The sequence below is a fragment of the Odontesthes bonariensis genome, chromosome 9, assembly GCF_027942865.1.
Source record: "Odontesthes bonariensis isolate fOdoBon6 chromosome 9, fOdoBon6.hap1, whole genome shotgun sequence".
Classification (NCBI taxonomy): domain Eukaryota; kingdom Metazoa; phylum Chordata; class Actinopteri; order Atheriniformes; family Atherinopsidae; genus Odontesthes; species Odontesthes bonariensis.
The window spans coordinates 17,927,795-17,951,581 of NC_134514.1; the positions used below are offsets into that span (position 1 = coordinate 17,927,795).

General features: G+C 38.2%; 1 protein-coding gene across 3 annotated transcripts in view; it reads right to left on the minus strand.

Moving 5' to 3' along the window:
- drd2a (dopamine receptor D2a) overlaps positions 1–23,787 on the minus strand; it is a 45,507-nt gene that overhangs the window by 16,527 nt on the left and 5,193 nt on the right. For 2 of the 3 annotated variants that reach the window (XM_075473461.1, XM_075473460.1), the window contains exon 2: positions 5,679–5,989. In XM_075473461.1, the coding sequence (XP_075329576.1) occupies positions 5,679–5,989 (311 nt within the window). Of the gene's footprint in view, positions 1–5,678; positions 5,990–22,562; positions 22,653–23,787 lie in introns of those variants that run through there. The other variant, XM_075473462.1, reaches the window with a different exon arrangement.

Sequence of the window (23,787 nt, forward strand, 5' to 3'; positions counted from 1 at the left end):
TCTCTGCACGTTATTTGAGATATACAATTAGGTAGTCTTGAGAAGCAAGTCGTGAGGCCTCTCAAATGGACAAAGAATCAGTCAATCAGTCCAACTTAAGTCATATTTAGTTTTCACTCTACAGCCAAAACAATGTTTTTTTTAAAACCCTATTTATTTATTTGTTTTCATTACTAAAAGAAAGAAGAATTATTATTCGTCGAAATACCCCCTTTTTTTTTTATCTCAGCAGCTCAGAGGTACTTCACTCTCCACATTTGTCTGACAGCACTTTAAGGCCTCAGCCTCAACAGTAAATGGATCAAAGTTACATTAGCAACTAAGTTTCCTAACTAGCTATCTAGAATGCAAACTGACATGAGAATGCACTTTTCCTCTGTTAATGGTTGCTTTACTGCTTGTTCAGCAAGCCAGTTTGCCGGAAGAGACATGTTAATGAGACTTCAAAAGGAAATCCATTCAAAGTCGCCAGGGCTTGTGTTGTACTGCAACCTCCTGTCTGGTATTTAGACACTATAGTGCTCTTACTGTGTGTGAATATTGATGCCACAACCTGATGTCAATATGGTTTCAAATTTTACAAAATTTGCTGAAGTTGTCTGCATCTGAATGGATGGTTTTCTCCATTTGGTTAGACTCAGTTTAATGAAAATTGCCTGCCAGTCTTATTGCATAACTTCACACAGAATTACTTTTCTTGGCTTGATATAACAAATATCACATTTTCCTCTATCCAATATACAAAATAGACATGTTTGCAGTAGGAGGTACTGACAGTATAACTGTGGTCGACAGGGAAAATGTTTTTTGGTCTGCAGCAAATGTTTTTCTTTGGTCTCTAAAATAACACGATAAGCCACTGTTCTTGTTCCAGCTAAGCCACAAATGTATCTCCCATTTATCAACTACTGATGTTAAGCTGAGGAACATCAATACATTTCTACAACTTTGTGATAGATTACACGCTGTACTGGAGACTGTCCTACCAAAAACAACACAATTGTCTGTTCAAGCAGGTGTTATTACCTATTTTAGTATTTAAAAATATTCATATAAGCTCAGACCATGAACCGTGAACAATATGTTATGATGAGTAAATGTAAAAAAGGAGCAAAAAGTTAATTAGGATTTCTAACTCCCCAGTATCTCCCTTACAAGAACCTTGTTTTTTGTCTATAAGTAAAGACTTTATAATGACGTCCTGCTGCCTTGAAAGATAACACTGGAGACACTCCAGTGTTATACAAGTGGAACAAGTGCGAATATAAACAATTCACAGTATATGGTTGCTTATTAGAGGATGCGATGTACTGCTGCTTAAAGGTAGGTCTGCAACAACCAGTGTGCGTATTTGCGTGTTTTCACAATCAAGCAAATATGTTATGATTTTATTCAACATGTGCAAATCGGATTTTTACAACCACACAACCCAGTGCAGTGAAAGTCTCCAGCATCCCCTCTGATCTTTGGCTGGTTTAGAGAACAGCAGTAAGTCGTGTTTATCAGTAAGAACAAATGCCTACATGGTTACATGGGATGGAGGACTTGTTGGTATGTAAACATTATTCAGTGAGTACCTCTAGAGATAGAGAGAAACTACTTTTGTGTCCCCCCCAAAAAAAATCAACAGACAAAGAGGTTTTCAAAGAAGATGTGTTACATAAATAAAAAAGAAAGTATTGGTGACGACTGTGATGTAAGAACACAGAGACCTTACAGAACTGTTTTTCCTCTGGAATAATCATAATAACAGTGAAATACGTGTTCCAGCCAGAGCTTTCCATCTGCTTCGTCAACGGTCTCTTCTTCCCAAACTGAAACTTTATCTGCTTATCAGTCACACAGGCTGACAAGCACAGATATTCCTGAAATATCTTAAAACACACAGTGAGGGTGTAAGCTGTCTTGCCTTAGAATGGGTGTTTTTTCTTGCAATTTTGTGCAATAAGCTTATAAGCAATTAATGACCAAGAGCAAAGTGAATGCCGTGTTCAATCTCCGTGACTAAACTGTTTCCGGGGTCGATGCCGAAATAATATTAACCTCATTCACGGGCACGGTCAGTGACACCGGAATTTCAAAAAACAATATTACTGCACATAGATAAAGAAAAACTGAAACAGAAGAAAAAGGTCTGTTTAGGGTCCAGTAAAGATGATATAAATCCTATCTCCTTACCTCTTAACACTAAACTGCAGTGTTTTTACCCCATAGTTGTATCTGAAAACAGCTGGATGTTATACAACAAAAATAATACCAATCAAGTGAAACCATTTTCCCTTCTACCAGATAATTTCAGATTTACATGCATGTATACCCCTCCAACTGCCCTCATCACAGTTTATTCCACTTCATGTGAGGAAGAGAACTGAAGGTCTATGAGGAACACGCTAAACTAAAATGAGCAACCCACTCTAAACAAATGCTGGGTTTTCCAGTTTGACTTAGGGAAATAGCCTATACTTAAATCAGAGAACATCATTTTCAAGAAGACACTCAGTAGATTATTGTAAGTAGGGTGTTTGGATAAAACTGGAGTAGGTTCATAGTTTTCTTTTGCATAAAACTGCTTCAATATGCTGTTTTCCATAAATCTATTTCAGAGTTAAACCAAAAGCACAGGCAGAAATGAAAGTGGTTGACGATTACACTAGAATAGCATTTGGAGGGAAGGGAAACTGCTCTTGATGTGATATGTTGATATGTATCATCCCTCCGACGTCCTTGATAAAACAACCCACAGTGGGCAAATGCAACTGAATTATCTTTGCCTCCCTAAAACATGGCCCAAGTTTATTTTGAAAAGTCACAAACACTTCTGCTTCACCTTGATGAAACATCATAAGGTCAATGAGAAGGAGAATTAATAAGAAAAAGAAAAACAATGGAGCAAAGAGGATATAAATGGAGTTGCTCTCGGGTCTATTGTGGAAAAATTATGTCAGTGTATCTTGAGCTAAAGGAAATTTGAAAGAGAGTACAGAGGCTCCTTTGCATTTAGAGAGTTTGATGAGGTAGCAGGTTCAGGCAGGTAATTTAAACATGGGCACGTTTCCTTGAACAAGCTATAGTAAATCCTTAGTCTTAGTGTGTAAACCTTCTGTGTGCTACAGAGAGGCAGAACTTATTCAGAACAAGTCCTGTAAGTGCCACTACCTGGCTGTAAGCTACACCAACACAAAGAGGTGGATTTACACTGTATCCTGGTGGCTACGGTGGACCAAATTTGTTTCTGTCAAGCATGACTTTCAGAGATAATTAGGCTAGTTTACTATTTTTAACTGGACGATGGACATCAGCGCCAAGCAGCAGGACCGAAAGTGAGCTGCCAGCTGTCTTGCAGACAGGTCATATCGATTAATCTTTTCTGTTTTTGTTCACGAGTTTTTGCTGTTGCCAGTTGCTGCTGTCAGTTTCAGAGCCTCCATTTGAAACTTTTACGGTGAGCAAACTACATAGCTTCTTTAAAGAAAAATTGAGCCCCGACTGCAACATCCTCATTGAAAATTATCACGTGCACCTGGACTTTTTTGTGAGAAATTTTGTTTTTTTTCTTTGATTTCTTTTTTTTACCTGTATAAAAAAGGCTTAAGATAGTAGAGTTGTTTTTACTCAGTCAGGATCTCTCTTAAACAAAAAAAAGACTATTTGACCAATGCCATGAGCTAAAGCTGATAGGTCATAGCATTCCTAAGATTTGAGTTTACTTCCTGTTTGGCCACTTCAGCTCTTAATCTAATTGGCTGTGTTAGATTAACTCTTTCAAAGAACATTTTAACAAACTTTGGTGACAATTTTTTTTTCATCTTATTCAACATCGTATAAAACCCATTGTGTTGGAAATTGTAATTTCACAAATTACATTCAGAAAGGACACCTCCAAACATTGGTCCTCTGGGAACACGGCAGTGATTGAGGCAAAGAGAAGGCAGAGGCTTCTCTCTTTCCAAATGCCCCCCCTCTTCATAAAGTTTCTTAAAAATTGGTATTATACTTTTTTTGCTCAGTCTTGCTGGTAGACAGACAATTTGAAGGACATCAAAGAAAACAGGCACTCTGGTGATGCAATGCTGTGTTTGTGTGGAGACAATTAAAAAACAACTCAAAAATAAAGAAAACACATTTGTCAAACTTATGTCCAAAACTATGTTTTGAGTTATAGGGATGAACGTTTCATATTTGTTTAGAATCTTACAACAATCTACAAGTGTCATACTTAAGCAAACACAGTTAGTTTCACATACCGGTGCAATTAAATCACTTCAAATCAAAGACTTTTTGGCTATACCATCAAATTCAATATTTCACTTTCGATTTCAGTGTTATATGCTGTTATTCAAGGGTTTGATATGAGTCAGATTTACAATTCAGCTTCCACTTGTACAATCAGCTTTGATGTGGTCCCATTCTCTGCTGCACACAACAACAGAGGAAGTGGGTAAAACCCTGATAAAAACAAACAGTGTGAGGGTTGCATACTACAAAGACAAACTTCAGTCCGATTGTGCCAAAGATTACAATTTTTTTTTCCACAGAAAACCGTAAAACTGATAAGACTCTTCAGGTAGACAAAAGGGGGATCAATGGAGAGTAAGAAGGGTGATCTTTATTTTGATCATGGACAAACACATTTACAGGCAGACCTAGAGGATAACTTTCTATGGATGTATTGTAATCTGATCAGTGTGATAATCATCATGACTCACTGAGAGACACTGGAGGATTAGAGTCTCTGTCTTAAATTGCCTCTTACATCAGACCGTGTGGCCTACGGCCTAATGGTTAGAAATAACCACGGGACAGAGAAGACAGATACAAGAGATGAGCAATGATAAAGAGATATATTTTTCAGCAAGATAACCCACATCCTTCTTGCTATTGATTTGGTGAATTACAGATGATTTTATGCTCGTTGCAAGCCTGTGTGCTCTTTTTGGTTGCAGCTCTGATGTATGAACGACTGATGTATCTTAGGACAACGAAAAGAAAAAAAGCAAACTGCATTGTGCTACGTTTGGATTGAATGTAAAATGATGGATCTATCTCAGAATTAGGAGGAGTGAGTCTTAAATATCTGACCTCTGATAAAACAGATCTGTCTAACATTTTGTTCTTGCTACATACATGCTACATTGGAAGCCCTTAACCACAGCAAGACAGCTTTTTACTAGACTGATGTGAGTATGTAAGCCCTCACCCTTGTTTCATCTTAAGACTGTGACCTGCAGATGCAGTAACTGTGGGCATTTTCTCTTGACTCAAACCCTTTCTACGAGTTTACTGGCACCAGATTTCACATAAATGCATTAAAAATGCACAAAGTGCTTTGCCGTGTTTTAAGCTTTTGGTGTCAAACAGACACCAAAAGCGCTGTTTTTTAAGTAAATCATTTTCTTACGTTCTTTCAAAGCCTCTCCTGCTATGTAAATCCTATGCACGTTTATGATTTTCAGTTTAGATAAGAATAGTTGTTGCAGTGTTGTTGTTATACTTCAAGTGTGCAGATCATATCAATCATCTTTTTATCTTTTTTTCCACAGCTGTGATGCATAGAGAGAAAACAGCTATGAAAACACAGAGATATTGAGAGCATATTTGTCTTTTTTTTATATGTCTTTTCACATCTAAAGACATGTGAGTGAAATAGCTTTTGTATGTGTCCACTTCTACTATCTTACCTCTAAATAAACGACCCATGGCATAACCAACGTGGCAACCAGAAGGTCAGCGACAGCCAGGCTCACTATCAAGTAGTTTGTGGTCGTCTGCAGAGCCTTTTCTCTGGACACAGCCATACACACCAGCACGTTGCCAAACACGATGACGAAGATGAGCAGAGTAAGAAGCATGGCGTAGTAGTTGTAAGGGTGCCTCTGCTCCGGTTTTGTTTCGTTGAAGCTCCATGTTCCATTATCGTAGAAGCTGTCATTGTAGGCATACTGGGTAAAGACATCCATTAGCTGTGAGTGACGTAGGCCAAGAGTGGTCCCTGCAAGACAGGCAAGAGAGAAGGCAGCATTTCAATGATGTTGTATTAAACTAAATGTTTGCAAACAGAAAAAAAAAGAATGTAACAGGATATTGCATTGAGATAATCTGTAATCCTGCAGTAATTGCTGACCAGAAGCAGCTTGTCTGTTGATCTCTTATACCCTGCTGCTCCCAATAATGGGCTTCCTTTATAGTAGACACACATAAGAACAATGAACCTTTATAACTTAAAGGAAATAGAATAACATGAAGAGATGGATTTAGGGAAATGATAAGAATTAAAATGCATGGTGTTGCTGCAGGCATGTCACCTCATTGATAAAAGTTTGTATTCACTACAACATATTGTGACCAGTGGAACAAAGCTTTCCAGTTGTGCTATCCATGTGTTACATGTATGTATGTATTACATCTTCACGTGCAAGCTAGCAGACACAAAACAACAGCAATTACTGAAACAGTCGTTTCCCATGTTCAGTGTTCAGTTATGTATCGCCAAAAAAACAGCTATCTGAGCTCCCAGGGAGCTTGAGCTTATCCCAGCGCTCATTTAAAAGGTGAGAGGAGGGGGACACCTTGGATGGGTCACCAGTCCATCACAGAGACAAACGAGACAAACAACCATGAACACTCACACTTACTTCTCGGGTCAATTTAGAATCATTCATCAATGTGATGTGCATGTTTTTGGCTGATGCATGTACAGGGAGATAATACAAACTCCTGAAAGGCCCCACTCGAACCAGGAACCTTCTAGTTGTTAGGTAACAGAGCTATCCACTGTGCAGCCCTGATCCTACAAACGTGTACTGTAAAATGTTTTAGACACAAAAAGCTTTTATTTGTTACACTGCATCCAAGTTCTGTAATATAAGAATATTCATAAATCAAGTCAACAATTGGTGAGACCACCGTTTGCCTTTTAATCAGCAGGCTTTGTGAAAAGTTTTTTGAGGTGTTTGGCACATTTACACTGTCTTAGATCTGTCTCGTCATGTAATATGAGACTGACTTTGTGGGGGCCATTGACTTTTTTTTGCAGGACCCATTGCTGTTGTGCAACTGCATCAGTCTGGGACTGATGAGATGCCACCTTAACATGGTAATGAGGTGGACCTCTTATCTTGTTCCTCAAGGCTTTTTTGTGATGAAGCAGGGCAGGGTTGGGGTTAGTACATTATTTTGGTGGTTGGTACCTGTCAAAGCAACCTCTTCCTGAATGCCAACACGCAAGGACGTCATCAATATATTTCACTTCCCCTGTCAGCAGACTTAAGATTGAGACTGATCACTGTGTATTGAGTTACTACTCATATCAAATTAGCGTCTGTCTGAAGACTGTTTTTCCCGAATCAGCCATGTACAAAGATAGACAGCCAGTTATTAGTAAATGTGACACACTCTAAATAAATTAACAATCAAGAATTAGTAGTCAATTCTCTCTCACTAAACAAAGAATATCAGAAAGCATTGATCTCTGCCAGTTTTACCACATAAATGGATTAAGCAATAAAATAAGTCAGAGCGAGGTTAGCTAGAAATTAAGGAATAAAATCAATAGGAGTGTAAACCATACTGTCAGTGTCATGTGTAAAGGTAGTGGGGGAAGTAAACAGCAGAACTGTTCTCTCTTGACAGGCAGATCAAATTAGGAATGCCTGATAGAAAAAGCCAACCTGTTAGACGACATGTCTTTTGTCAAAATGATGAGCGCAGCCACGCATTTAACGTTTCATACTAAGCTGAGAAGAGTAAAAATAAATTACTTTGCAAAGGATGTTTTCGAGCTCAGGAATTGTGTCAGGAACCAGCCACAATTCATCATGTGTCATCAAAGAAAACCCTACGATAACTCCATGACAGTCATTCCACACAGTTTCCTTATTTCATATCTCCCAGCAACAGCTTTTCTGAGCTTTTGAACAAAACTGTATTAAGACCTTAACATGCCATATGAGACATATATGTACCAGAAGATTCTGGGTTATAGTAATAAATAAATGGACCTGTAATTTTTTTTAAGCTTTTCTAGTCTAGTTAACGACTGAGAGTGCTTTTTACACCACCACCAATTCACACACACACAAATGTACTGAGCACCTCTCAGTCCTTACAAGCTACGTATTGCTTTATTGCTCTGTTTTCAGACTTGCTCTACTCATGTAATGAATCCTGCCGCTGCGGATGTAATAGTGCTGTATTACATCTTTTAAGGATAAAAAAATTATATATATATACACAGACACACAAGCATTTCCCCTCATACTTGTCAAGAATAATGTGGCTCATCCTGACGGTAACTCTCTCCAAGTCCCTGTCCTCACCCAGCTAATTTTACCTCGGCACCTTACTTAATCTATATAAAATCCAACAATTATCTTTTAAATCTAAAAGTGTCCCTGCTGTTGGTGTGTGTTTGCACAGACAATTATGTGTTGACTTTGATGTCTTGATTTAGCAAGACACAGATTCACAGAGTAAAAATTTTAATTCATAATCTATTTGGGGAACTAACCAAGCACATTTATTCAGCTTTATTGTATTTAAGTAGAAATGTGAAATAGGCGGGTATATCTTTTGTGCATTCTTCTAAATGATAGCAAGACGTGCCTTTCTTTCAGCTTGATTATTTGATGGATATAGTTACTTGTTACTATGAAAATAAATGCCAAGGGTCCTTCCACATAAAGTGTTAGTCTAAATCATGTATGTTTTATACAAACCTTTATAAGTGAACCAAAAACAAAAAGGAAAATCCATGTTAAACTATGTTTTTTTTCTTCCAACTGTACCATTAGAAAAACAAATTTATCAGATTCACAAAAACCTTCAGGTATTTTTTTTCTAGGGTTGCTTTTGTGCCCTTTGCAGACTAATATAAGCATCTGGTATTTTTATTTAGAGGTCCTTGAAAATCACTGCTCATCGGGGCATTGCCAAGGACAGGCAGGGAATTTTTAATGGGGCCTGATACGTCTAACCCACAGTACGTTTGAATGTCACCGCACTGATGAGATTACTCATACTTTAAAGACGTTCGCACACTTCATCTGGCCCTGACTACAAATGATAGGACTTGTCGATGTGAAACCATATGGTGTCTACCTTGTGAGTATACAAATGAATGAAACCAACATTTTTTTCCCTTTTTTGTTTTTAGCCTCAATTAAAAAGAAAAGTTACCAGTAGAAGCCTGGAACGCCTCAGTGAAAGAGGAAAAAGAAGGAGGATCAAGTGAGAAGGAGGGACAGAAAAAGGAAAGGAAATCAGAGTGAGAGACTCATGTTCCCCTTCGGATGTGTAAGCATCACTCTGGGGCACCAGTCTGTGTGTGTGCCCTGCAGATGCCCTGTGCTGTCTAATCCAATTTATTTGCCCACTCCACTTCCTTAGTTACAATATTTGAGATAGTTCTCTCTGCTGACCAGAAAGCTACTGTTTGCTTTCAAACAAAAATCTCTGCTTTCTATTAATTACCTTCAATATCTCAGATTCTTTAAATTTCTTTCTTATGTGACCTATGTGACCTGTGTCTGGTGAGAATTGACAGATGTCCATTTGACAGGTAAATCAGAGGGCAAGGTCAGTAACCGTAAACAGAGTCAGTTTCTTGAACTAAAGCAATTTTCATCAAACTTAGTGCGTGCAAAATGCATTCCCCAGTATTTATTGCTGTGACACCATGGCAGTCCTATAGTTCCAGCATTTGTAATGTTCCCACTATGGTATTAGGCATTTCTGGTGAGCTGAAGAAACTTTGCACCTTTTCTGAAACTCAAAGCAGTGTGCTAAGATTTCTTTCATCTCGCAGGAATGTGCTCACAGTTTCCCACCCACAACTCGGTCTGATTTGGCCTTTTTTCAAGGCAATTTGCCCAATCCTTTTCTAGTTTTACTTTGAGCAAGACATTTGCTTGCACAGATTCTTTGTTCTCTTATCATGAGAAATACTAGTTAAGGAGTGAGGTAGAGGAAAGATTATCTGACAGCAGGGTTCTGCTCGCCTGAATCAAGACCTCGGAATTAGTTTAGACAGTTCAAATGATAAATGAACTGCGTTTATATAGTGCTTTTCTATTCCAATGGAAGTCATACTCACTCATTCAGATGCCTTCATGCAGTGCTTTTTAGTCTATGAATGCAGTTCTTTTCTTTATCACACAGGTTTCACAACAGTCAGTCAGGTTCTTGAAACTAAGACTCAGAATCATAGCAAACAATCTGAGGGCCGGAACTATCATCAGCTAAATAAAAGGCTCCTAAACTGGTGAATTAAGATAAAATACCAAAGAGAAGTGAACATTTGATTGCAAAAGAAAACAGTTCACTTTTGTCCCTAAAGATGTTTGGAGTAGATTTAAAAAATTCCCTGTGCCCTCTGTGTTACTTATGCAAATACAGTGAGGGACTTCAGTGTTTATCGCTGTTTATACTTTGATTGCCTTGAAACACGATTTAGGAAAAGAAACTCGTAGGCCACATGGCTTATTGGCTAAAAAGCCACACAGCAAGTTGTTGCATGGTTTAACTAATTGGAATCTTATGAACAAAAACATGTTACTAGATTCCTCTGGGCAATCACTAAGGTAAGCTCCAAAAGTGATAACTCAGGTACAATTTACAGGGAATTGTAAATTGTAAAGCATCCGGACGCCTGGACTTTAGTGCTGTGCTGCAAAATATAAATTGTACTGATTTATAGAGCATTTCACTGATTAAAAAGCATCTTCTTATTCTTAAAAGTATTCATCCCGATAGAAATTGTGGCTTATTTTGTATATTGTGGTATTTCTTTCCATTGCTATGCTGATGACAGCCAAATCTATGTACCCCTAAAGAAGAAGGATGCTTTCTCTCTTGAACCACTTCTGTTATGTCTTGAAAACATTAAAAGCCTGGATGACCATAAACTTTTTAAAATTCAACGAGAATAAGACAGAAGTGATGGTGTTTGGTCCCAGTGGCTCTTGCAAATCCCCTCCTGTTGACTTGGGCCCCTTGGTGAAATACAGGAAGCCAACAGTCACAAACTTGGGTTTTAAGTTGGACAGTGATTTTAAATTGGACCGGCAAATTTGTGCAGTAGTGAAGTCCAGCTTTTTTTATCTTAGGCAGCTGGCAAAGGTGAAGCCCTTCCTCCCACACACAAACTTTGAAACAGTAATACACGTCTTCATCACATCTCGGCTGGATTACTGCAATGCTCTATGTCTTGGAGTCAGCCAGTCCTACCTCGCACGTCTCCAGTTAGTCCAAAATGCTACCGCTCACCTCCTAACTGGAACACGTAAGAGGGAGCACATTACTCCCATTTTAGCCTCCCTCCACTGGCTGCCTGATTCTTTTATTTGTTTTTAAATCTTTAAATGGACTCGCCCCGCCTTACCTCTCTGAGCTGCTCCATCCTTATGCTCCTGCCCGGTGCCTCAGGTCAGCTGATCAGCTGCTCCTGGAGGTACCGAAGGCCAAACAGAAGCTCAGAGGAGACAGAGCCTTTTCCGCTGCCGGTCCTAAACTGTGGAACGACCTCCCATTTCAAATAAGACGAGCCCCTTCACTGTCCATTTTTAAAACTCGTCTTAAAACCCATTTTTATTCCCTGGCTTTTAACCCAGCATGAGACTCTGTTTCTATTATTGTTTTTATTGTTTTTATTATTATATTGTTATTGTTTAATATTGTTTTTACATTGTTCTTAAGTTTTATGCCTTATATTACGTGTTGTTACTCATGTACAGCACTTTGTTTCAGCCACGGCTGTTTTAAAGGGCTTTATAAATAAAGTTGAGTTGAGTGAGTGAGTTATTTTCACTCTATACAGAAGACAACTACTGCTTATACTATATCACTTAAAACCACTTTCATCATTATTTATACCGATTGTTGCCGTCAGTTGTCTGAGATCAGATGAGAGTTTGAGAGGCAAAATTAATTAAATCATAACTACTATTAATACAGCATTCAAATCAAAACAATACTGTCATAGTTACAATAAATAGAAGGTCTTCTTTCCCAAAGAAAAGATTGGCCACTCCATATCTACAAGGGCTTTATTGTGTTACAGATCAATACAAGTTCCTCTGTAATTATTTTTGCATGAAAACGATTTCCTGCTTTCAAAACACACCTTTAGCCTTTGCTGTCTATTATTCAGCAATTATAATCGCTTTGTGATTCTCGAACAAAGAAAAAGTGGGGCTGGAAGAAAATCTGTGTCCCAAAACGTGTTATTTTCGTCATCCATTACAGGGTTTAATCTTTTGAGGTGCGGCGGCAATTACTGTCTTTGCACTCCTTCTTGTTTGACTCTTAAATGTGTGTCTTCTCTTTTAATCCTGTCTATTTGAGGGCACAACAAGCAGCATGAGATCCCCATCAGAGGTACTGCAATCCTCAGTATTATTATCCTCTTAGCTCACACGCTTCTGTGTGTCCCGTGGAGGGTAAATAACAACAGCAGTTAATAAGCTGTTGGTAAGAAAAGTCGCACACATGAACTCAGATACCCAAAGTGGCCAGGGTGCTACTAGCATCTTTTACTTCAGAGATAGAGACTGTGGTGGGAACCACATGACAGCTACAAAAATAAACAAAATGTAAGAGCAAGAATACAAATGGAGTCAAGTTGCTGATGAAATTATATGAAAAGTGTTGCACCAGTTGCATGGCTTATTACCATTAAAAGTATAAAGTGTGATTTCACTTCAGCTGTAGGACATTTCTGGCATTGCGTGTTTGTGAACTGGATATCAATGCTGGCAGTACAAGTAAACCGAAAAGCAAAATGAAACGTTCAGCCTGAGATGCGCCTTTCCTCTTTAAATAATTGTTTACCTGTACGTACATCAGCATACACACAAATATAATGGTCCAAACAAGTCCTCACAAAATACATCTACATGCACTGATTGAATATAGAAAAATCAATTTTGCGACTGTCAAACAGTAACATACATAAACTATTTCAAAGCCCAATCTAAATCAAAATGCCACTTTTTTATTGGCTTTTGTTTTGGTCTAGCTGACAGAATGATGGAAAGGTTGTAAAGATCTGTCTGGTTTTCTGCTTTTGTTCTTTTGTACATGTGGAAGCAAAAAATAACTCCACACAGTCTCATAATATTTGATGAAGCCTTTGTGAGATGAGTAACATCAGCTGAAAAACAAAACAATCCATGTTTGGAAGGCAGAGGTTTTTTTTTTTTGTGAGATTAAACACATGTCTGCCAACCAGAATCCTCATGTTTGTTCATTGTCCAATCCAGTGCTTCCTATACTTACTTAGCCTAAAACTTCCCTTTTCTTTTTAATCACTGTGGTGGTTAGGTCTTGGCGTTATAGTTGCCATATGGTGAACACAAGTTGAACATAAGTTGTCACCATGAGTCATACCTTACTACTGTCATGGGAAGAAAACTTATTTTAGCCATCTAAAAAGCAATCCCTTAGAAAATATTCAAACCAAGTGATGCTATTGCTCTCCCAGCCACCTGACGGTCTATTGCGGTCTTGGTTGCTTGACTGTTTGAGTTGCTGTGTTCCTCTGGTGTTTGAATACATCAGTTGAAGTGTCCATTAAAGCCCCAAAGTCACACTTTAGAAAAAACATAAACTGACCAATGTTGTGGCATTAGTAACTCCCACGCAAGATTAGTGGTGATGACATAATTTGAAAATATTCCATTCATGCCATGTTGATAGGCTGCTGTGTTTTCATGTCGCCTGTTGTGCTTCTGTGCAACAAAAGCTTAGCTGGCTTTTTGTCTGCCCTCTACATCTACTTGCTACAGTGCTCACAAATGCCTTCGTTCAGCCGAATTTAATGGCGAAAAAAGCCTATTGGAACTACTCCTCACCACTTAATTTACAAACGAGTCATTTTCCAAGCTACTGCTCTGCAACAATAAAAAAAATACTGATTTCAGAACAGTGACATTTTTTTTACCAAAACACAAATACATTCAAAAGGATTGTGCTGAAGATGTGGACAATGCAAACCGATAACTCAGAATTCAAAGTGGACAAATTCTTAGACATGTCTTTGTCAACTCCTCTTCTCTGTCCATCACTTAACTTATCCTGAGAGGGGCGTGACTGGTAGAGGCTTCATTAGAATATAGAGCTATATATACTGAAACAGCCTTTGTAGACAGGTTTGACAGCCTGAACCATCTGCGTGGTATTTTTTTAGCTTACAATGTGTGACATATTCATGGAACATCAGAAATATACAATCATTTGCAAAAAGCAGCATGATATGGGAACACCTGCCCCATGTATGCTAAGGAGAAGGGGCTAAATCAGTTTACTTGAATGAAGGTGAAGATCTTTCAGTTTACTTTGTTAAGTTACTTCATACAAACTGGCCTTACATTGATATTGAATTGCATTAAGCTGTATAGGACCGAGTTTGACTGAATTACATTGTATTGATTTGGGATGACTGGGATTGTATTTGAGTGGATTTGTATCAAACTCATTTTCTTTCTTTGCAAAGTACCTTGAGATGACCTCTATTGTAAATTGGTGTAAAAACTAATTAAACCAATCTGAATTTAATTGACCAATTAGTATTTCATCTGCTTTTTCTGGCTTACTGGGTGACAGCTCCTGCCCCCTCTACAAAAGACAAAAATCATGGTGTGATCTCACAACTGTGACATCAGGTTTTCTACCAAGGAGAATAAAACTGCCGTGTCGGCATATGGATAAGGTCCGGATCATTTTGGCTCGACACCATATCAAAACATCTAATTTTTTCTATTTAATAAGATACAAAATAATTTTCTAAGTGAGACGTGTCTGTGCACAGACACGGAAATAACAGGAAATAACTTTAATACAAAAAATATTTCCATTTCAATAAAGTTTGACCTCTTATGAAGATAAGATATGAAGACAGTCAAATCATAAGCATTTTCGATACACCTTTTGAAATAGATTGTTTGACACTACAGAAACATACCCTGCCTCAGTTCTAATGTGAGTTGGAATAAAGATTAAATACAAACAAGCGTATAAGATTGAGGTTTTTAACATCCTAGGCTATATGATGTTTTTGAGCAGGTGAGTTCTCTCAGTGTTATGTGCAGATTAGCTCAAATACGACTCATCTCCCGTCATTAAAAGAAGACTTGCTTTACGGTCTTATTCCACTGTCTAATTGAATTGTGTGTTTTGTTATTTTCTAAATGAAGAAAACTGTTGATTTATACCTCTCGTTCCCGCTTGCATGCTCATCTCTTTACTATTCATATCGACAGACAAGTCCATTTCAGTCCAAATGGCAAACTCAAATTTCAATCACCTCTGAGGCACATGTGGGCTCCTGCACAGATCAATGAATGTTGAAAAAACACACAGCTGCCCAAAAAGCCATTCGGTTGCCAAGTGCTGCAGCACTTTTGAATCCTTGTCATTTAGGCACAATGTGTTGAAAGGGCTCCATCACCCACACAGTTAAACCTCTTCAGATTAAAGCTGAGGATTGACACTTTAATGTGGCATTCATTATTATCGAATTGAGCTTGCTGCGGCATAAAGTCTGGGAAAGAAATGTGTTACTGTGCATTAAGACAGAGTCTGAATTATGGATGCGGGATTAACAGTTAAAGCCAGCTCGTGGCTGATGACAGAAACAAGGTGATGCTCTAAGATAAATTATTTCGACAGAATGGCTGGGTCAAATTCAATTGAATTTGTGTCCTTTACTGTCCACAGAAACCCACAAAAGATTCAGTATTACAGACAAATTAAGAGCTGTATTTGTAAGAAGGTACTCCATACTACATGGTTTTGAATGAAACTACAATATTTAAACAATATGTAAGATATGGAGGTTTACCATTATCAAAAAGCTGGATCAGCAGGACGGAGTGTATTAACTTTTCATCATTAAATAGATTAAATGGCACTATAGCCAACCACATGACCCTGAATTGTGAGCAGTTGACCGTTTCACTATGTAATCCTTAAATAGCCAGACCTCTCTTTCTACTCACAATCCGTCTCACATCTTACCACATCTTATTCCCCATCGACCCCAGCACTGATCTATGAGAGCAGGAGGCATTATCAGGCTGTGCTGGATTTCCACAGTAATGACAAGGCTTTTCTCTGTAGACCGGTGAGCTACCTGCCGAGCTAAAACAAAAAAAAAAAAAGGAAAAAAGAAAGAAAGAAAGAAAGAAAGAAAGAAAGAAAGAAAGAAAGAAAGAAAGAAAAAACTGACAGGCACAAATGGCGATGCTTGTCTCATACCCAGTTATGGCATGTCTTCCATGTTAAGTGTGGCTGTTTTCTTTCTTTCATCAGATAAAGTCTACAATTTCATTCCAAAAAAAGTTTCATTCCAAAAACTCTAAATAATACAGATAAGAATGAATAGACTAAAACTCCAAATCATCGTATCAAATCATCAGTCATATGAATATAAGAGCATCATTTGCTATAGCTCCCGTGTTATCATTTGAGATTGCTGCCTGCATAGTAGTCCATAATAATGGGGCACTTGTAAAATAATCACAAGATGTAATTATTCAATTACAGAGAAGCAAAACAGGTTTTTACCCTAAGTAATCATTTTATAATTTCCTCATAAATACGTAATCACCTGTTTTGTTTTTCCTGTAGACATATCAATGCACCTAATATTTGTTGTCATTACAAAATAATACACCCATCAGCATTTCTAGGCAGCAGTCTTCATGCTCTTTATTCAAATAAATACTTCTCTGATTGCGATTATGCACTAGATTTTTAGTGGCTTGTGAACAGGCACCAGGCAGAACAAACCTAATGAGTTTCCTCGATGCAGCTGAATACTAACTTCATCCAATCATCTGCTAACAGTTTGTCAAACCATGCAGTAAACTGCACTGATGATCTTACAATAAGGCCCCTTCAATCAGCAATTTGGTCTTTTGTCATTTGGGGATTGTTTGAAATGATCTCTATAAATCTTTTTCAAATAGTGATATTCCAACAGAAACCAACTGACACTGTGTATAAATAATGGATCATAAATCTAATTCGTGGATGATTTATCTGGAAAACTGTCTTTACTGAAGTCATTTTGTGAAATATCCATTCATATTTTTCTCATAGAATTGTTTACTGGCAGTTTTGGGTATACAAGACATCTATAGTTTTGCAAGTCCTCAGCATCATTAAATCTTTTTCTGATATATATCAGCCTTTACAAAGCGGAAGCTTAACCTCAAACTGCTATCAAGGTGTCAATACTGTGTTTGATTTCACCCTGAGATAGCCTTCATCCTAATTAGTTTTCTATCAGCCACAACCCTCTTAGTTGCCAGGTCAGAATGACTGATGCTGGCAAAGTCGATGACTATCTTGTGAATTCCATCGTTTGAAAATAGCTCCCTTTTCTTGGTGAACGGGTGAGGATGCAAGTCGTCGAAAATGTGAATCCACTGTCTATGGGCTGTGTAGGTGGTGCTTGCTATGACTTTTGCTGCGCTCAGAATAAACCTGCTCATTCAGAGCAGCAATTACTATGTCATTATCTTGCCATTGCAATTATGCAGCCTTTCTCTCTGCACTTATAATGATGGAGGTTTTTCTTGCAACATCCATAAAGGTGCTTTAGTTTAATGTGGCATATCTGACATAGGACCAATACATAGTCAACATAGAAAAGGGAAGACAGAACTCTATCAATGAGAATAATCTGTAACTGTAACCATGCTGAGTAACTAATAAGTTAACCACATTTACCATCATTAGAAGGCTAAACAAAAACAGTGTAAATGTCAGGCCTGCAATGAGAAAGCTGTTCTTCTAAAAGAACACATTACTTAGGAATGTTTTGTCGATAACAAAACTAAATTTGAAATTTTGATTTCAGTTTCATATTTTTGGAGAAAGAGTTCTCTCCGGGTACTCCGGCTTCCTCCCACTGTTCTAAAAACATGAATGTTAGGTTAATTGGTGTCTCTAAAATTGTCCCTAGGAGTGAGTGTGAGCGTGTGTTTGGTTGTTCGTCTCGTTTGTCTCTGTGTGGCCCTCTAATGGACTGGCGACTCGTCCAGGGTGTACCCCTCGCCCGATGACGATAGGCCCCGCTGGGATAGGCTCCACCCCCCCCGCAACCCAACCAACGGATTAAGTGCGTATAGAAAATGGATGGATGGATTTTTGGAGAAAGGAAAATGCAAACCTTTCCGCATCTGTTCAACATGAGCGTCAGGCCAGATGTTCACTTTCATATTTTAATTCAGTTGAAGAGACAGAAACTATAGGTTAAATGGGATGGGGGAGGGGGTGGGTGTTGTTATTGTGTGTGGGTGTGTGTGTACATGAGTGCATGTGAGCGAGAGATTAGGATGATCGGGGGTGCTTTTTAACATTTGTTAAAGGGACACTGTGTAATTTCTTCCCCCATCTAGTGGTGCAATTTTATTTTGCAAAGTCGAATGAATTTGCTCTCTAACGCCTCGCGTTTTCAAATGTGCGTTTTAACTTGTTGAACTACGGCAGGCGATATGTGTCAAGATTCTCTTTTTCGCTTTTATGGCGAAGAGGATCCCTTCTCCTGTGGCGTGGCATAACTATGGTCTTCCATTGCGAACAAAAGTGCAGGCGGTTCAGGCAGGTTTATACCAGAGAATGTCTAATGGCGTAGACTGGCTCTGTTTTTACCTGCGTGCAAACGTGACATCAAAATGACATAATTTCCGCTTGCAGGTCTGACGTTGGGGAAAACGCGATTCGAAGTGCTTTATGTCCCTCTCGGCACTTCGTTGTTTTTCATAGATCAGAAGGACATGGCAGCCTCCATAGAGCTTGCCCGCTCTATGTAGATACAGATAAGTGATTCTTCGCTCAGGAGGATAAGTGAGATTGTTGACAGAGATAATTTTACACCAATGAGGACTAATTTATAAATGAATATGTTGATTTGAGCTAATAAATGACTTAATATATTACACAGTGTCCCTTTAAGTCAATTATTTGAGTGTGTAAAGACCTGTGTTTTTAATCTGTTCAAATTGTTTTTATGTAAAGCACGTCATGTTACAATTTATATGACTGGTGCTTAAATAAATTAATTGAACTGAAATGAATTGTTAACCATGGTGGTGGTAGTATCGTGGTTTAGGTTTATTTTGCTCTATATGGGCAGGAGGTCTTGTAATCATCAATGGCATAATGAATTCTAAATAATACAAGTGAATTCTAAAGGAATGTGTTTTGATATCTGAAGAAAAAGTGGGTTACACAACTAATCTAAGCATTCAATTCCCTTCATAAACTCATGGTTAAAGAAGAATGAAATGAAAGTTTTTGGAATGGCCCAGTCAAAGACTTAAGCTTATTCCTATAGAAATGTTGTGGAAAGGCCCAAATTGATCACCTCATGAGAATAAACCCAACTACTGTACACTGCAGATTTTGGACTTAGTAACTCCAAGCCCATATGTAGCATTCATTAACAGTTAACAGAAGTTAAAGCATGTTGCTGCATGTGAGCATAACACAACTTAAAGAAATAATTTTAATATTTGTACCACTTATTTATTTTCATTTTCCTTCAGAAATACATTACCAAGTATAATATTCCAGCCCTGTCTGTTTAAGTGGGTTTCCTTTATCTACATATTTCCCCACAAATGTAAAAAGCCTTCATACAATTTAAAACATTATTGTAAATAATGTATAAAGAAACTTATAATTGAGGTCAATTTTGGTCATTTGAAAAATATCTAGAACGATCTCAGTAACAGGAAATGTCATTATATGTATTATATTTAACACTGACAGGGGGGATCTCACTTTGGAGATACTGTTTGAATACAATAAAAAAATATGTTATAGATTAAAACCCATCAAGGAAGGATCAAGACAATTGGCACTGAATGACGGAAAGAGAGCTATAAGGGATTAGATAAAGGGCACTGATGATTCAATCCCAGTCAAAAGACTTAAGGGTGTTAACTTCCACTATGCATCAATATAGGTTATACATTAGGACATAAAGGTTATTTTAACAGTGATTTAAGCCATTACTAACTCAAATCATGCCAAAAGGGTCAAAATGGTAGGGCATCCACCCACTGGAAGAAGAGGACAGGGAGGCTGGCAACAAGCCTCCATCGACCTCATTAGGTTGTGAAGATGTTCCGACCTAACAACTGGTTTTGTCTCTTGTGAGGGTGCATCGTGCACATACACACACATACACTCTCACACATATACACATAAATAAATCCCTTGTCATCTTTCCATTGCACACCATGAAACACAAAGAAAAACAGGCTGCAAAGGATGCAGCTGTGTGAACAAGTGAATCTACGCACACTGTTGCTCTGTTACCTTATGATGCACCTTGTCTGCTCAGCAGAGGCTCTTAAACCTCTACTAAATTAAGTACTACTATAGGCCTTGCTGGGTCTGTCTGCAACAACTGTGTAAGCTCAATTCACAGTCATCTCAGGCAGTTTATAATCCTGCCTGTATTCCAACAGTAACCTGATGGTGCTGGTTATCATGGAACCAGAGGTGTAGTCAAGCGAGTATGCTGTTTGCATAAGCAATTATAAGCTCAAAATCAAAAGTACAGAAACTGAGATACCTCTTCTTGTAATTCTCCATCATAGCTGTAGTAGCAATATATATATATAAATATATATATATATATAAACACATCCTTTAGCACAGAAATACAGCCTGTTTAGGTCATTTGATGGTAAACTTTGACCAAACCAAGAGGTTCATCTGTCACATCACTAAACCTTCAGTACCCATTCCTCACAATGATGAAAATTCCGATGACTTTTCTTGTTCCTTAATTAAACTGCAGCCGACTGTGGCATTTGTAGCAAAGCTGTCCGCTTTCATCAATATTGTGGACTATGGAGGATTAAGTGGCAAACCTCAGTATAATCAAAACAAATGTCAAAGATAAGTAAGTTAATATTAGAGGCAGCCTGAGTCTGTAATATCAGCCGATGTCTAAACCATGGAGATGTTTCAAATATTCGATACATCTTAAAAATTAAATGGTTTACTGTCTCTGTCAATATCGCTGTTTACAAATGGTGGTGCCTGTGAAAAAAAAAACGTAAATAGTAATAGTAACGTTTAGTTATAAAAAATTAAAGATGGTTGTCCTCTACTGGATTTTTTTCTGAACTGGCCACAGTGTAAGCAGTCTTAGTAAAATCAGATTTTAAACAACATTTTTACTGTTGATCGGTGGGACTTGAACTGCAACAAACACGAGTTGACATAGAGGACATGACAGAATCTCCTATCTCCTAACATAACAGCACAAGAGCAGGCCCTTAGCACCAAATCATAGAGGTGGGGGTCCACCACAGCAGATACTGCCCAAGGTTCAGCCTGTGAAAAGATGCCCCTGAGGCAATTCCAGCACATAGCAGCAGGGTGTAAGATGAAAGCTGGGACAGAGTACACTGAGAGGCATAACCAAGTGACTTGGATAGTATGTAGGTATACGTGTGCCAAGTACCAGCTTGAAGCCCACAAGTCCCAACAGGACAAAACACAAATTGGCTGAAAACAACAGAGGTAAAATCCTGTGGGACCGTTTCAGACTGACGAGTAGTTGCTGGCTAACCAACCAGATATAGTGGTGGATGACAAATAGCAGAAGAAGACAGTTGTAATTGAAGTGGCAATCCAAGCTGACTCTGACAATAGAAAGAAAGAATATGAGAGAATCAAGAAGTAGTCAAAAAGGGGCTGAAGGAACAATGGGGAAACTCAAAATGCTCCCAGTGGTAAAAGGAACATTGGGGGTTGTAACCTCAAACTGGGCTGCAAAACCTTTCGCAGTTTACACTTTCAAAAACAGGACATGGCAGGGAAAGGGGTCGTGTTGGTCCAGTAGCTGGAAGCAGCAGACTTGAGGGATGGATCTTTACATGATACTTTTGTCTTGTTTTAAGTTTGGGTTTCAATTGATGATTACATCAACTTTCACGCATAGTTAATTTAGATTTAGGAATAAATAAGAATCAAAATAAAGCAAAACTAAGAAAATGGTTAGGGTTAAACCTCACTTTTCCCACTCTGTTTACCCAGTGTAAGAGAGTTTATTTCCAGCTCCGTCTCACAAAAGTAATAAATATGTAACCTTAACCATGCATTCTTATGCCTTTCATACCCTAACCAAGACTGACAGGGAAATCAGAAAGGGAAAATTGGACCAAATTGGGTCAGACATGACTAAAATTTGGTTCTCTGTTGTGATAATCCACAGTATAATGTAAATATCCAACCTGTCCTATTTCCTGATAAGCATTTTTATTCTAGTTGGGCAACATCACATTTGTCTCAGTTTCTTGTTGTGTAGGGTGTAAGCACGATTAGCAAAGGAAAACAAAGGCATCTTATTTCTTTGGAGCCTTGAAAATAGTAGTGATTTTAAGATTTTACACCTGCTAAAGATAAACAGAACTTTTGTTTGTAATAACTGGTGGTACAAACAATCTGAGGTGTCTTCTCTGGGGCAGACAATCTCACACTAAAATTGTAGTTCTACACATTAACAGAGATAACATCCACCCAGCCATTTTTTATACCTGCTTAATCCAATTTAGGGTCACAGGGGGGCTGGAGCCCACCCCAGCCATCAATGGGCGAAAGCCAGGGCACACCAGGTCGCCAGTCCGTGACGGGACATAGAGAAAACAGTCAAAATAACATAATGTTTCTAGTGATGTAAGCACAGTATCAACAGTATTTTTATGTTTCGTGTGAATATTTCTTATAAGTGCTGCAATAAGTTTGTGAATAAAAGATCAAGACTCTTAATACTGGATCACCTTCTTTGGCAGCCAGCTGTTACCCTGTTTTTTTCTGCTCTTTCATGCTGGGTGGGAGGCTAATCTGGCAAGCAACCAAGAAATCTATACCACAGAGAAAAGGCAATGAGTTTCATTTGTGGCAAACATGAAACCTTAAGTTTGGTTATTCTGAAAGAGACTGCAACTACCTACGTAACCAAGTATGATCAATGAACTCAAATGTTTTGAAGATGTTTCTCCTTTATTGTGATTCATGTTGTTTTAAAGGCCTTGCTATATTTAGACATACATGTTGACAAGAAAGCATCTAATCGGACAATAATTTATTAAAGCTAAGGCCAAAGGGTTATACAGACTTTTGCTGTATTTTTCAAACAAAACATTCACAGGCTGTTGGGGAAAATGTCGAGGAAGCTGCTACTGGAACGACTGTGTTTTTATAACTTTGCACCAAACAAAAAAGAAAAGAAAAATAGTTCAAAGTGATGGATGAGTCGTGTCATGACGGTCTGAAATCTGACACGTCACACCACATCATCTCACTTTAACCTTTTAATATTTGGCCTTTTAGAGGCTAAAACACAGTCAGAGAGGAGCTTTTGAGCAGATCGTGTCAATAATTTTTCTTTAAACATCATCTTGAGGGACTGTGTGTGTCAGGCACCATCTGCTGGAGTTGGAATGATCTGGAACTAGTGCTATTAAATTAAAGTCCACAGAGAGATACCCCGGAGTGAATCGTGTATTCCTGTTTCAGGGTATTCAGAGCAAACAAACCACACAGCAAGATAACTGGGAAGAAATTTCTTGTCTCCTGGGAAACTCTGCTCTTTCTTCTTACCTTTGCTATTAATCCTTATTTCTTTGCCTCTGCTTAATAGTCATCCTGTCAATTGCTACAGCGTATCTTCTCCTATTGGACCACGTTGTTCACTGAATGAATTCCCCAGAGGTGGAAAAAGTTTTTGAGGCATCTACCTCTGATCTAACCCTAAAGAAG